This window comes from Ananas comosus, linkage group 9 (genome assembly GCF_001540865.1).
Source record: "Ananas comosus cultivar F153 linkage group 9, ASM154086v1, whole genome shotgun sequence".
Taxonomy (NCBI): Eukaryota; Viridiplantae; Streptophyta; class Magnoliopsida; order Poales; family Bromeliaceae; genus Ananas; species Ananas comosus.
The window spans coordinates 2509233-2521349 of NC_033629.1; the positions used below are offsets into that span (position 1 = coordinate 2509233).

The 12117-nt window shown below is 35.9% G+C and overlaps 1 protein-coding gene across 1 annotated transcript; it reads right to left on the reverse strand.

Moving 5' to 3' along the window:
- Positions 355 to 8673, reverse strand: LOC109715307. The gene is made up of 9 exons (XM_020240247.1): positions 8510 to 8673; positions 6088 to 8416; positions 5572 to 5683; positions 5374 to 5462; positions 4523 to 4761; positions 4297 to 4383; positions 3704 to 3803; positions 1613 to 3186; positions 355 to 815 (listed from the first exon to the last, which is right to left on the reverse strand). Exons 2-8 carry the CDS (start codon positions 8308 to 8310, stop codon positions 1927 to 1929), a joined length of 4110 nt encoding a protein of 1369 aa, XP_020095836.1. The 5' UTR covers positions 8311 to 8416; positions 8510 to 8673; the 3' UTR covers positions 355 to 815; positions 1613 to 1926.

Consider the following 12117-nt stretch of genomic DNA (forward strand, 5'->3'; position numbering starts at 1 on the left):
ACAAGAACAAAATCATTCTGATATGGTGGCTAAAAGTACTATTTTTCTACTATAAAAAAGTTAAATTTCAAAAGCACTTTTAATCCTCCCTTTCGTTATGCTATAAAATTAAAGTTGCAATCGTCACTAGATAAGCAAATGATTTTATGCTTCTTCGGTAGCGATTGCAACTGCAATTCTAACATTGGAGGATGAAAAATTAAAAGTGTTTTTGAACATTTTGGACCTTCAGTAAAATAGTACTTTTAACCACTACATTACCCATCTAGGCCGTACTCAGCTGAAGACACAAAATGGCTGGGAGAGAGCTCCTCAAGAGAGAGCGCTTCTAACCATCAGAATAGGCTGTGCATGGAACAGTAAATCACTAATGCATTCATTAATGAACTTACAAAATTGACTGCTTGTAGAAGCAGAACAAAAGAAGGTTCTGTAAATATGAACACACAAAAGAAAAAAGGGAAGAAGAGGAAGAAAAAAAATTGCTGCCTAAAGCAACCAGCTACAGTTCCCTAATCTGGATAACTTTTACAAGCATCTAGTCCCATCTGTACACTATAAATTTGTTTTCACGTAACTGGTTCAAAAAATAATATGATTTCAACCGGAAATTAGCCGCATAACCTAAACTATTAGCATCAGAAAAGGGGGAAAAGAAAAAAAAAAAAAAAAAAAAAAAAAAAAAAAAAACACCACCACCTCACTGGATATAAGTTAAATTATTAAGTCGCAAAAAGGCCGAGCTGCCACCACAGTAAAAGCACTTTTCAGTAACGAATTCTGTACATATGCCACGCAGCTTATAGAAGTCCTTCCTGAAAGGTGATAAAAATCCAGCATTAACAATCATAAATTGGCTAGCAACGAAGTGAATTTCACACTAAAGAAGGGATAAGAGCAAGTGCTAGAAATAAATGATGATGACGAAAGCAAATTGATGATGATGAAAGCAAATAAATGATGATGAAATCTTATGATATGAACATTATTTTACAGAGTACTGGCACCATTCAAGGAAAACAAATAAATGATGATGATGAAATCTTATGAACATTATTTTACATAGTACTGGTACCATTCTTTTGACGTGTATATATGATTGACAATGCTGGATTCTAAAAACAATGGTTCAACATTAGTCACCAAGTATTGGCCCATATACACAATATTAAGTATGCCAGACAAGTGTAAGCCAAGTCTAGAACTAACCAATTCAGATTCACTTTCGATACCTTTCATTCACACAAAAAAAAAAAGAAGGAAAAACACCTTTGGATCCCAATTTGATAAATTGGAACGGAACAAGCTAGGTTGACAAGTTGGTCTGCTAAACAATCATACACTCCTAGGATCAACCAATGTGGCTAAAGAAGAATTGTTCAAATAGGAGAATGTAAGAGTTCCTTCCACATTACTATGGTGGCATTGTTATGGTTTGAATAATTTTGGAAATGAGTAGCTGCATTAATCAGAACAGAAACAAGTAAAGTTTCATGCAGCATCTAACTATTCCCGCAATAAATTATATGAATCCAAATTGCAGCTAGCATTGTGTATATTCCTGATAGTGCTCAAATGACAAATAACTAACAATAAAGAGAATGAGCTTTACCAAGCCTGCTTCGTTGCCTCTGAACTCTCGGAAAAAAATATATCAACCTGAAAAAGTAGAGGTTGACAACATCTAGCTCATTAGCGAAGAGGGTCATCCTAAGTTGCAGCGCAACATCACCAGTGCTTAGAAGAGACAACAAAATATATCATTTCATTTCTACCAGTGTAGCAGAGCAGAGAGAATAATTTGTGCATCTCTGTCGAATAGTGACCATCAACAAGGGTGGAGATGTCAAAACTTAGGAAACTTGCTACAAAAAATGCTTAACCCAGCTTAGTCATTGTTAGCTTCACGCTCCTCGTCTAACTTAACTACCACTTCTGAAGCACAGTAAACTGATGCAAGCCACAAGTATAAGCAGGTTTTCCAAAAGCCATATCATCTTCACAGCTGTCAGTATTTTTTTTAACATCATCACAGATATGGCGAGGCTTGACAAGAACTTCCACAGAAATCTCATTTGAAGTGCTTAATTCAGGCCGATCATCGATTCGAGTACAAACAGCATCTGGTGTCACAGAAGAAATGGCACTAGAGCAGTGAGATTCATCCCTTGTCTTGCAACTCTCCAACTCGATAGGAGAATCCTTGACTTCATTAAATATATCAAAACTCCGATCCTGCGAAGAAACTTTGATGAAATCACTAGGACTTTGTTCAAAAGAACCTGCAACACCGTCTGTTTTATTAAAGGTTTTCAGCGTATTGCTGTGGCTTGAGGAAACCTTAGGCTCGGGAAAGACAGATGACAGCGAGGTATCCATGGAGTCAGGTGTATTGTGACAATCATGCAGCTTCTGACGATAATTAGAATCAAGTGGAGCGGCATTAACGATATCCTCGGAACCGTTTGTTAAACTACCTCCAGATGAACCTTGACTATCTCCCAGAAAGGCAATATTTGTCGAGTCAGATGCAGCATTTCGTTGAGATTCTTGTTTAGCAGAGGAAATATCACCCAGTTGTGTTTGTTTGGCTTCACAGCTATGTACTGAGGAAGTGTCACTACCATGAACTGGTTTTGCCACAATATCAGTATTCACAATCATTATTTCTAGAGTATCATCCACCTTTGCCTCGCTGTGTAATTCATCTCTAACTTCAGATTTAAGTTGCTCTACACATTCATTATGGCGAACAGATTCTGGAGTAAGAGAATTCCCATTAGTAGCAGACTCTGCTGATTTGTGTAGAGGAATTTGAGCATCTTTGACCTCATATTTTCCATTTACAATGTCATCAGAGGAGTGAAGGTTGGGCTCAACAGGTGCGGAGGACCTATTATCTTCCGCAAGTGTTTGATGATGCATCTTATCAGATTCACCCTTGTCATTATTGCTGGCATTCACACAATCACTTATGTTAGAAGCCATATGCTTTTCAGCATAATCTTTTCTTGGTAGTTGCTTCTGCAATAGACCCGTATCAGGGAAAACCAGCAAATTCACAGACCTAATCTCCAATTCTTGTGATTTCTCGAGAGGTTTAAAGCTGAACACCGTAGTCCAAGTGTCCTTCAGTTCCGCTATCGCAGGTATTACAAGTTTTTCAACATTAAGCGAGCGGAGAGCCTACAAAGATGATCAACAATTAGTCTCAAAACAAACTGCAACGATGGAAGGTGAAAGCAAAAGTAGCAGTCTTAAGTATTAACTTCTCAAAAATATCATATCATTAAAATATAAGAAAAGACCAAGATTTACAGTTTTACACACACACACACATCAAAGAAAAAAAAAAACTACAGGATACTAGTAACTAAATGTAGTGATTCAGAAAGGAAGCTACAGGGCATTAGAGACAGCAACACTTGGCAGTGATAGACAAATAATTCTTTACGAGGTCTGAAGATAGACAAACAATTGCTTACCAGGAACCGATAATGGTAGCATAGGAATAAAGCGTATCCCATAAGAAGATCTGAAGGATTTTCCTTTAAAAAAAAAAGGAAAAAAAAATGGCATGGTGCTGCTAAATAACAATTTCCATAGTGCAAAAGGCATAGAACCAAATATGTGGAAAAAGAAGAAGTACGATGAAAATGTTACAGATTGGCAATTTAAAGGAATAAAAGCCAACATAAATTACCGATTCAATCCCATACAGAAGACGGCGACACATCCCTTTACGCCTATACATATTTCTTGTTCCGATGAAGGGCATTTCTGCTAATCGGGTGCCATGAATTCTGTTTTGTGCACAACAAACAACATAAGCCAAATAAGGAACACGAGCTTTAAGACTTTGTAAAGCCTTCCTATCATAAACTAATTTTCAGATAAAGATTATGTGCCATTTACAACAATTAAGAAACATCTAATGAATACGCTTCAGTGAACACATAAGCACATAACAGCACATGAGATCACCCTCGTCAATAAAAAATATGGTTCAGTCTTAAAGCCAAATCGCATAAAGTTTAAGACATGCTCTAGACACATCAAGCAATACATATATAATAAAAAGGAGAATCAATTTAGACTTCCCAATGCCATAGGATAATAACATTAAAAAGTAAGTATCATGACATTAAAAAAAAAAAAAACTTAAGCATAAGTATAATGACATAGAAAAAAACTTGAGCATAACTATAACAGCCAAAAAATCTTAAGCTCCTATGTGTTAGATAGATATAAGCACAGGAATAATGATATTTAATTTTTTTGTAAAAAAAATAAAACCTGATAGATGCAGCAGAGATAATTTCATCGCCTCGCTCCAAGATGAAAGTATAGAAACCACAGTAGTTTAGCCGATGGATATTAGATCTACAACAAAAGGGAAAGAAAAAGTACGATTTAGAAAAGCTTATTAAATACGCAAAAGAATTATTCCATAGACTCAGCACTTCCTACTAACACATCTAGTAAAAAATGTTCTAAAAGCAAAGGCTCAACCAAAGCTTACCCACAGTTATATACAACATTATGAATCAGGTTAATGCCACTTCTTGGGTCAGTGATGGGTCGAAAGCACTCATCCATAACTGCAAAAGCAACTGCAATCTTAGAGTTGCATTCAACCCGTTGAGATAGCTTGCTTAGAGACTCCAAGGAATCCTCATCAAAACGACGAATCAGGCGCCAAGAGAATCCAGCTTCCAAATCATTTTTCACCCCAAGAAGTTTCTTCAACTGTTTAAAAACCTGGGTAACAAAGAATGGCTTCATCCTAGTAACCTTAAAAAAGGATTGTTTGACATAATGTACACAGCATTACAAGTACATGCATAATGTACGTTAAGAACTTTGAGAACAGATAAATTCCCATTATTATGACATCAAACATAGTTCATTCCTTCCTCAATGACATCTTCTTGGAGTGCATGTCACCACAATTTAAGGGACTTGTACTGTATAATTTAGGATGAAAATCTATATTTTACTCAAAATCTACACAAAAAAAAAGGAAAATGTAAATTACTTCTTGCAACAATCAGAAATGCTAGCAGACGCTAAAATGACACATAGCCCACTGAAATCACAAGACATATAGCGGTGCTTCCAGATTAGTACAAAAGCATAGTTTCTGAAACCATCTTTTGCTTTAGTTGAATGGAAAACCCTACCAATAATAAAAAACGTTATATCAATAAATTGTATAGTGAATTTATAAAAAGCTAAACCAACAAAAAAATAGACCAATCTTTGGCTTATGCAGTCCTATGGAAAATTTGACCTGTTGGAGAAAAGCATAAAGTGACCATCTTACAAAGATTTGATAAATAAAATGTTCAAAATAAAAAATATGGCTAGTACCATTCTGCAACTTTGCCCACAAAATGAAGTGCTTCCATTGTTGGGAGGGACAGAAGAATAATCAACCTCAGGCATACAATCTTGGTGGTCTACAATGATTAAGTAGTCAAGAAAAGTTTCATCATTCCAAATAGTTTACATGTTAAATAATAATTGACAAAATGAAGGGTATAATAAATCTGATATAGGAAGCCATACATTTTTTCTCACACTGGGAGCAAGATAACAGTTGGGGAGTAGCAGCAGAAGAAACTGAGCCGCAAAACCTGCACACACAGTTTGTACAGTGCCATTCTCCAGGAGGAAGCATCTGCAAAGAAAGTCACAAGGAACCCAAGTTAGGACAAGGATAGACATCATTAGGCAAAGAGACATACGAGGAAATCAAGGTTGCCTGATATCTATTCAATAGAAATATTAATAATACAGTAGTAGGAAAGGGAGAACACAATAACTTTTTCCCATTTTAATGCCATGCTCGTCCGTTCCAACCCCATCCCCCGCCTCCTATTCTCCAATGAATTAAAAGAATATTCCCCTCAAGCCCATCCCCCTCTCACCCAACAACCACACATGGAAAAAGGGAAACAAGAATTAGAACGAGAAGAACAAAAGGAATGTAGACTACAGACTGAAGAAATGACCTTGTTTTCAACACTCGTCATCAAGAATAAGATGGGGCAGTATAAACAACCAAGAGCTTATTTTAATTACCTGAATTCCCAAGCAACTCAAATGGAAAGTTGAAGGACAACCATCACAACAGATCAAATCACCACCATCTCCACAAATACCACAAGTATCATCGTTAGGGTCACCATCAAGATTTATTGAATACAATCCACGCCTTTCAGACTCATCCAGCTTCTTCCATGCATTAAGCTGACATTGCAACAGGGAAACTCCAGCATCCTCCACAAAGATGTTCTCATATGGCCGGTACTCTTTGCTACCAGCATGAAGCTCAAACTTCCACACAGTAAGAATTTTGCTGCAACAGCTGCAATGAATACCATCTCTTGTAATCCGGCCCTCTAATTTTGCTCGTGTTCTCTTCTTGTTCATGTACTTCACCTTCCCTCTTTCATGCACAACCCCTAAATCTATCATCCAGGAGAGAACAGTTCGTTTCCAATCATAAGGAATGTAATCATCCATTTCATCCTCTTCCTCTTGATTAGTTCCACGGACCACAAGAGCACAAGTTCTTTGCTTGGTTCTTTCCACCATAAGATGTTTATGTGCTACAAAACCATCAACGGCTTTTGAATTTACAACCAAAGAACTGAACCTTTTGCTCTCCTCTATAGAGTTTCTCCCAGCGGAACCTAGCCTTGCCATTTTGCTTCCACTTTCTCCATACTTTTCAGTTTCTTCAAGCTCTCCCTTACTTTTTCTCCTGTTAATCACATTTCTCTTTAACAAGTCTAATTCATTCTTTGTTATAGCAGGAAAAGGATGACTTGTTCCTCCTAGGTCAAGATCCCTTTCTTCAGGTGAACTTTCAGGTACATCCTTGCACTTGCCATCATTTCCAAGATTCAACTGCTCTTGAAACACGGCATATGCCTTGGTGATAGACCAATAACCTGTTCCTTGAGGAGACACATAAACAGAATCTTCATATGCTCTACTTCTCCTGGGCCTTAATTCAATTGTCCAACCAGCACTCAAAAGCATTTGTTTGATCTGATCTCTTACTTTTTGCTTAACGGTGCTGCGACCTGCATTTGCTTTACCTACATTATGCTTGGATTTCAAAGAAGAATTATGTGTATGTTCACCATCGAACATTTGGTCACATTTCCTATCCAACATATTCACATCCTTCAAATCTCTTCTTGAAGATGTAAAATCTGACTCTCTTTCCAGTTTAAAGGATCTGCTTTTCTCAACTTTTGGCCTTTTATGATAGTATCTGGCTATCACATTTTCCTGCTCTATTTCTAGCTGATGGGAGGTGTCTGTCTCAGCTTTGTGCAGTAGTACTTTTTGGTTAGTTGCTTTGCTATTCCCAGTCGGTGAAATTTTCTTCAAGCTCGCTCGACTTTTCCCTACTTTAGTTGAAGAGTCCGATCTTTCAGTAGATTTTCTTTCTCTATAAATATCAGGTTGGTTAAATGTGATAGCACTTTTTGCAACACCGGGAGACTCAAAGCGCTTGGATTTCTCTTCATCTCCCTGACAAATCTGAACTTTTTCAACCCCACCAACTTTCTTCTTGCTAGGATAAACCTTAAGAACACCACTTTTTGCTTGCAACCTTATACCTTTGCGTCGAATGTCATCACCCTCCGCTCTAGTTGCCACGACATCGCTAGCCTTCAAACCTCGCACCTTCTCATGCCCTGTATAGTCTCTCCTTCTGATCTTTTCCTCTGTTGAATTGCTAGAGCTATTCAAAACAAGTCTCCCCTTCGTTTTCAAGCCATCCCTCTCTCTGCCATCAGGATATACTTTGTAATCACATTGCACAGAATCGGATTTCAGCTTATTCCTGCAAGAACCCTTGACCTGTCCATTACTGGAATCTTTCAAAGATCCCGTCTTGATCTTCTTGGTGAGTTTTTCATCACCAGGCAGCTCTCTGTTCCTCTTCTTCTCCGACCCTGAAAGCAATCTCTTCTTACCAGAGCCAGAACGAGCATTATCCGACCTCATAACCTGATTCTTATCCCCCTCGATCTCCGCCTCCTTTCGATGTTCGGCACCGACGTGTTTCATAACAATTGGACCATCCCCGTTCTGATAAGAGCAATCCTCCGCCTTTCTCCGCGGACTAATGAAGTAATCATCCGTCTCTGAATCACTGGATTGAAGTATCAATCGCCTCTTCCTCTCCTTCTTCACATCAACAGATTTACGCAAAGTTGCAGAATCACAAGTTCCCTTCCCCTTCCTTCCAAAATCGCCTCCTTTCTCCACAAACGACATCATAAACCCCAATCCACCCAATCCCAACCGAACAAATCACGCCAAATCGATCGAAACACAACAAACCAATCGAATCAAACCACGAAAACACCCAACAAATCCGTCCATCCTACATTAAACAAAAAAAAATATCCAAGAAAAAAAACCAATTAAAACCCGAAATCGGGATCGAACAAGGAACTTTAATCGGGACAAAAGCTACCTCGCCGAGGAGATCACGCTCACGAGATCATCCGATCGATGCCGAAGCGATCGAGGAGATCAACGAATCAAAGATGCGTAGAACAAATTAGGGTTAGAGAATTAGGAAGAGAGAGAGATGGGGAGAGACGCGATTTTATTTTCTTATTTTCTTTTTTCCTTTTTCCGTCCTTTGGGAAGAGCGTTTATATACTTTGGTATCGCGACCGTTCTCTCCCGGAAAAACACACGGTGTAACAGTTACATGTCACGGTTTCTGATACTGACATGTGGGCCCCTTTGTCGTGGGTCCACGTGTCATCCTAATCGGATTCGGTTTACGGTTCTGTTTATACGGTGACGTTAATTTCTTTTCTTTATTTTCGGGTTCCCTCCAAATTCTCTGTTGTGTTATAAAGAGATTGGGATCTTTGGGACCGCATACTCGCAAAGGTGTTAACGGGTTGGATTATATTCAGATCCGTAAAAGATCCTACCAATAAAAAAATAGGGGTTAATTACATACAGGTAAGCCACAGATATAGTAAATTACAAATATATTTCTATAAAATTTAATTTTTATAAGTTATTCCTACAAAAGTCATAATAATTTTTAAGATATGTCCTTATAACAATAGATTAAATACTTTATCCTAGTTAATTTTTGATATTTTTACCCTTTTTATATTATATTTTTATAATTTTTAGAGTAATATATTTGTAATGGCAAAANATGCGAGTACACTTACATACCAACACATTAAATTACTAATAATTAATTAGATAATCAATTATAAATAATAATTACTTTATTATTAAAGTTAAATTTACATTTTAATTAATTTTTGTTCCCACTTGAGAAGAAACTTGTTTTAGAAAAAATGATGAGACAACAGTTACAAATTTACACCAGGATATGCTTGTTTATTTCAGAAATTCGAGAATTACTGTTTTTTTAATTAATTTTTGTTCCCACTTGAGAAGAAACTTATTTCAGAGAAAAAAATGAAACAACAGTTACAAATTTATATCAGGATATGCTTGTTTATTTCAGAAATTCGAGAATTACTGTTTTTGGGTATTAAAAATTATATTTGAAAACAAAGAAGGAAACAAAGACTTATTCTCCCCTTTAATATATTTTGTTATTCTTCTTAATTCTAACAAAATGTCTCGGAAAAATAAATAAATAAAAAAAAAACGTCAATTGAAAGCAAGCCAAGTAGTTCCAAACATCTGAATAATTAGCTTCGCACATGAAAACCCACTTGTAAGAGTACATTGCTTCACAGACTTAGCTCTCAGGAAGATTGAACAGTGAATCAATCTTCCATATAGATTGAGAATCCCCTGGCACAAGAAGCAGAAATATTTAACTGAACAATGGCTACTTTTTTTCACAATATTAACNTGATAAGAGCAATCCTCCGCCTTTCTCCGCGGACTAATGAAGTAATCATCCGTCTCTGAATCACTGGATTGAAGTATCAATCGCCTCTTCCTCTCCTTCTTCACATCAACAGATTTACGCAAAGTTGCAGAATCACAAGTTCCCTTCCCCTTCCTTCCAAAATCGCCTCCTTTCTCCACAAACGACATCATAAACCCCAATCCACCCAATCCCAACCGAACAAATCACGCCAAATCGATCGAAACACAACAAACCAATCGAATCAAACCACGAAAACACCCAACAAATCCGTCCATCCTACATTAAACAAAAAAAAATATCCAAGAAAAAAAACCAATTAAAACCCGAAATCGGGATCGAACAAGGAACTTTAATCGGGACAAAAGCTACCTCTCCGAGGAGATCACGCTCACGAGATCATCCGATCGATGCCGAAGCGATCGAAGAGATCAACGAATCAAAGATGCGTAGAACAAATTAGGGTTAGAGAATTAGGAAGAGAGAGAGATGGGGAGAGACGCGATTTTATTTTCTTATTTTCTTTTTTCCTTTTTCCGTCCTTTGGGAAGAGCGTTTATATACTTTGGTATCGCGACCGTTCTCTCCCGGAAAAACACACGGTGTAACAGTTACATGTCACGGTTTCTCATACTGACATGTGGGCCCCTTTGTCGTGGGTCCACGTGTCATCCTAATCGGATTCGGTTTACGGTTCTGTTTATACGGTGACGTTAATTTCTTTTCTTTATTTTCGGGTTCCCTCCAAATTCTCTGTTGTGTTATAAAGAGATTGGGATCTTTGGGACCGCATACTCGCAAAGGTGTTAACGGGTTGGATTATATTCAGATCCGTAAAAGATCCTACCAATAAAAAAATAGGGGTTAATTACATACAGGTAAGCCACAGATATAGTAAATTACAAATATATTTCTATAAAATTTAATTTTTATAAGTTATTCCTACAAAAGTCATAATAATTTTTAAGATATGTCCTTATAACAATAGATTAAATACTTTATCCTAGTTAATTTTTGATATTTTTACCCTTTTTATATTATATTTTTATAATTTTTAGAGTAATATATTTGTAATGGCAAAATTGATAATATAAACAGTTTTCTAATGGCTCTCTAACGGTAACAAAACAGAGGAATATATCTGAAAATATTAGAACTTTTGCAACTATAATTTATGAAAGTTGAACTTTATAGGTATATATTTGTAATTCATTATGTTTGCAAAGACTTGTATATAATTAATCCAATATATATATATAGAGAGAGAGAGAGGGGGTTGGTATGCAGTAAAATCAAATATACAGTAAAATATATGATTTTAAAATTCGTGCTATTTACATGATAAATTATATAAAAAGGGGAAAAAAAAATAATGGGGAGCTCCCTTCACGAGGCCTCATTAAAGAGGCCTAATCCGAAGACACGTGTTATTTTTATCTCTAGTCATAAATTATAATTTTTTTCTAAAATTAATTTTATTTTAAATTTTTAGTACTAAAAAAATATTTAATAAATAAATAATTCGATGAAAGTAAAATTAACATATAGTAGCAAATCTGAAGGTTCTCACTAAAGTTTTAATCAGTTGGAGCGGTCTCGAATCAGAGATCGTCCCACCAAATTTTTATTCTGAATCTCGACCAGATTTAGTGCCATCTCATCACTTATAAGTTAATTAATGACTATAATAATGAATGTCAATAATAATTCTTTTTATGGTACAAAAGAATCACTATCAAACTTTATTGGAATCCACTCGTTCTTTATTACTAAAGGAAAAAACTACAAATATCAGTTTCGTACTTTTTCACTTTAATATTCTGTAATTTAAAGTGTATGTAATTTAGTACTATATGGTTTCGTACTTTCTTATTTTAATATTCTGTGATTTAAGTGCATCAATTTAGTACATTGTGATTTTATTTTTCTCTTTTTGTCAGCATCTCTATTAATATTTCGTTAAATTATATACAAAAACATTCAGATATCCTACTTAAGTTTATCGAATGTTTATTTTAGTATCCTTTAGTTTTAACTTTATCACTGATTTTTTTTCTCCATTAATATTTCGTTAAATTATATACAAAAAACTTCAGAAACCCTACTTAGTTTTATCGAATATTTATTTTAGTACCATTTAATTTTAACTTTGTCACTAATTTAACGAAAAAAATTAGTAAAATAGATAATAAAAAGAGAAA

What these genes read in the sequence shown, in the direction of transcription:
- LOC109715307 (XM_020240247.1), bottom strand. Translation starts at nt 8,310, where the DNA reads ATGATGTCGTTTGTGGAGAAAGGAGGCGATTTTGGAAGGAAGGGGAAG. An exon ending in GTGGGCAAAGTTGCAGAATG is followed by an intron (nt 4,762 to 5,373) that starts GTACTAGCCATA and finishes TTTGTTACCCAG; the next exon opens with GTTTTTAAACAGTTGAAGAA. An exon ending in AATGTTGTATATAACTGTGG is followed by an intron (nt 4,384 to 4,522) that starts GTAAGCTTTGGT and finishes CTTTTGTTGTAG; the next exon opens with ATCTAATATCCATCGGCTAA.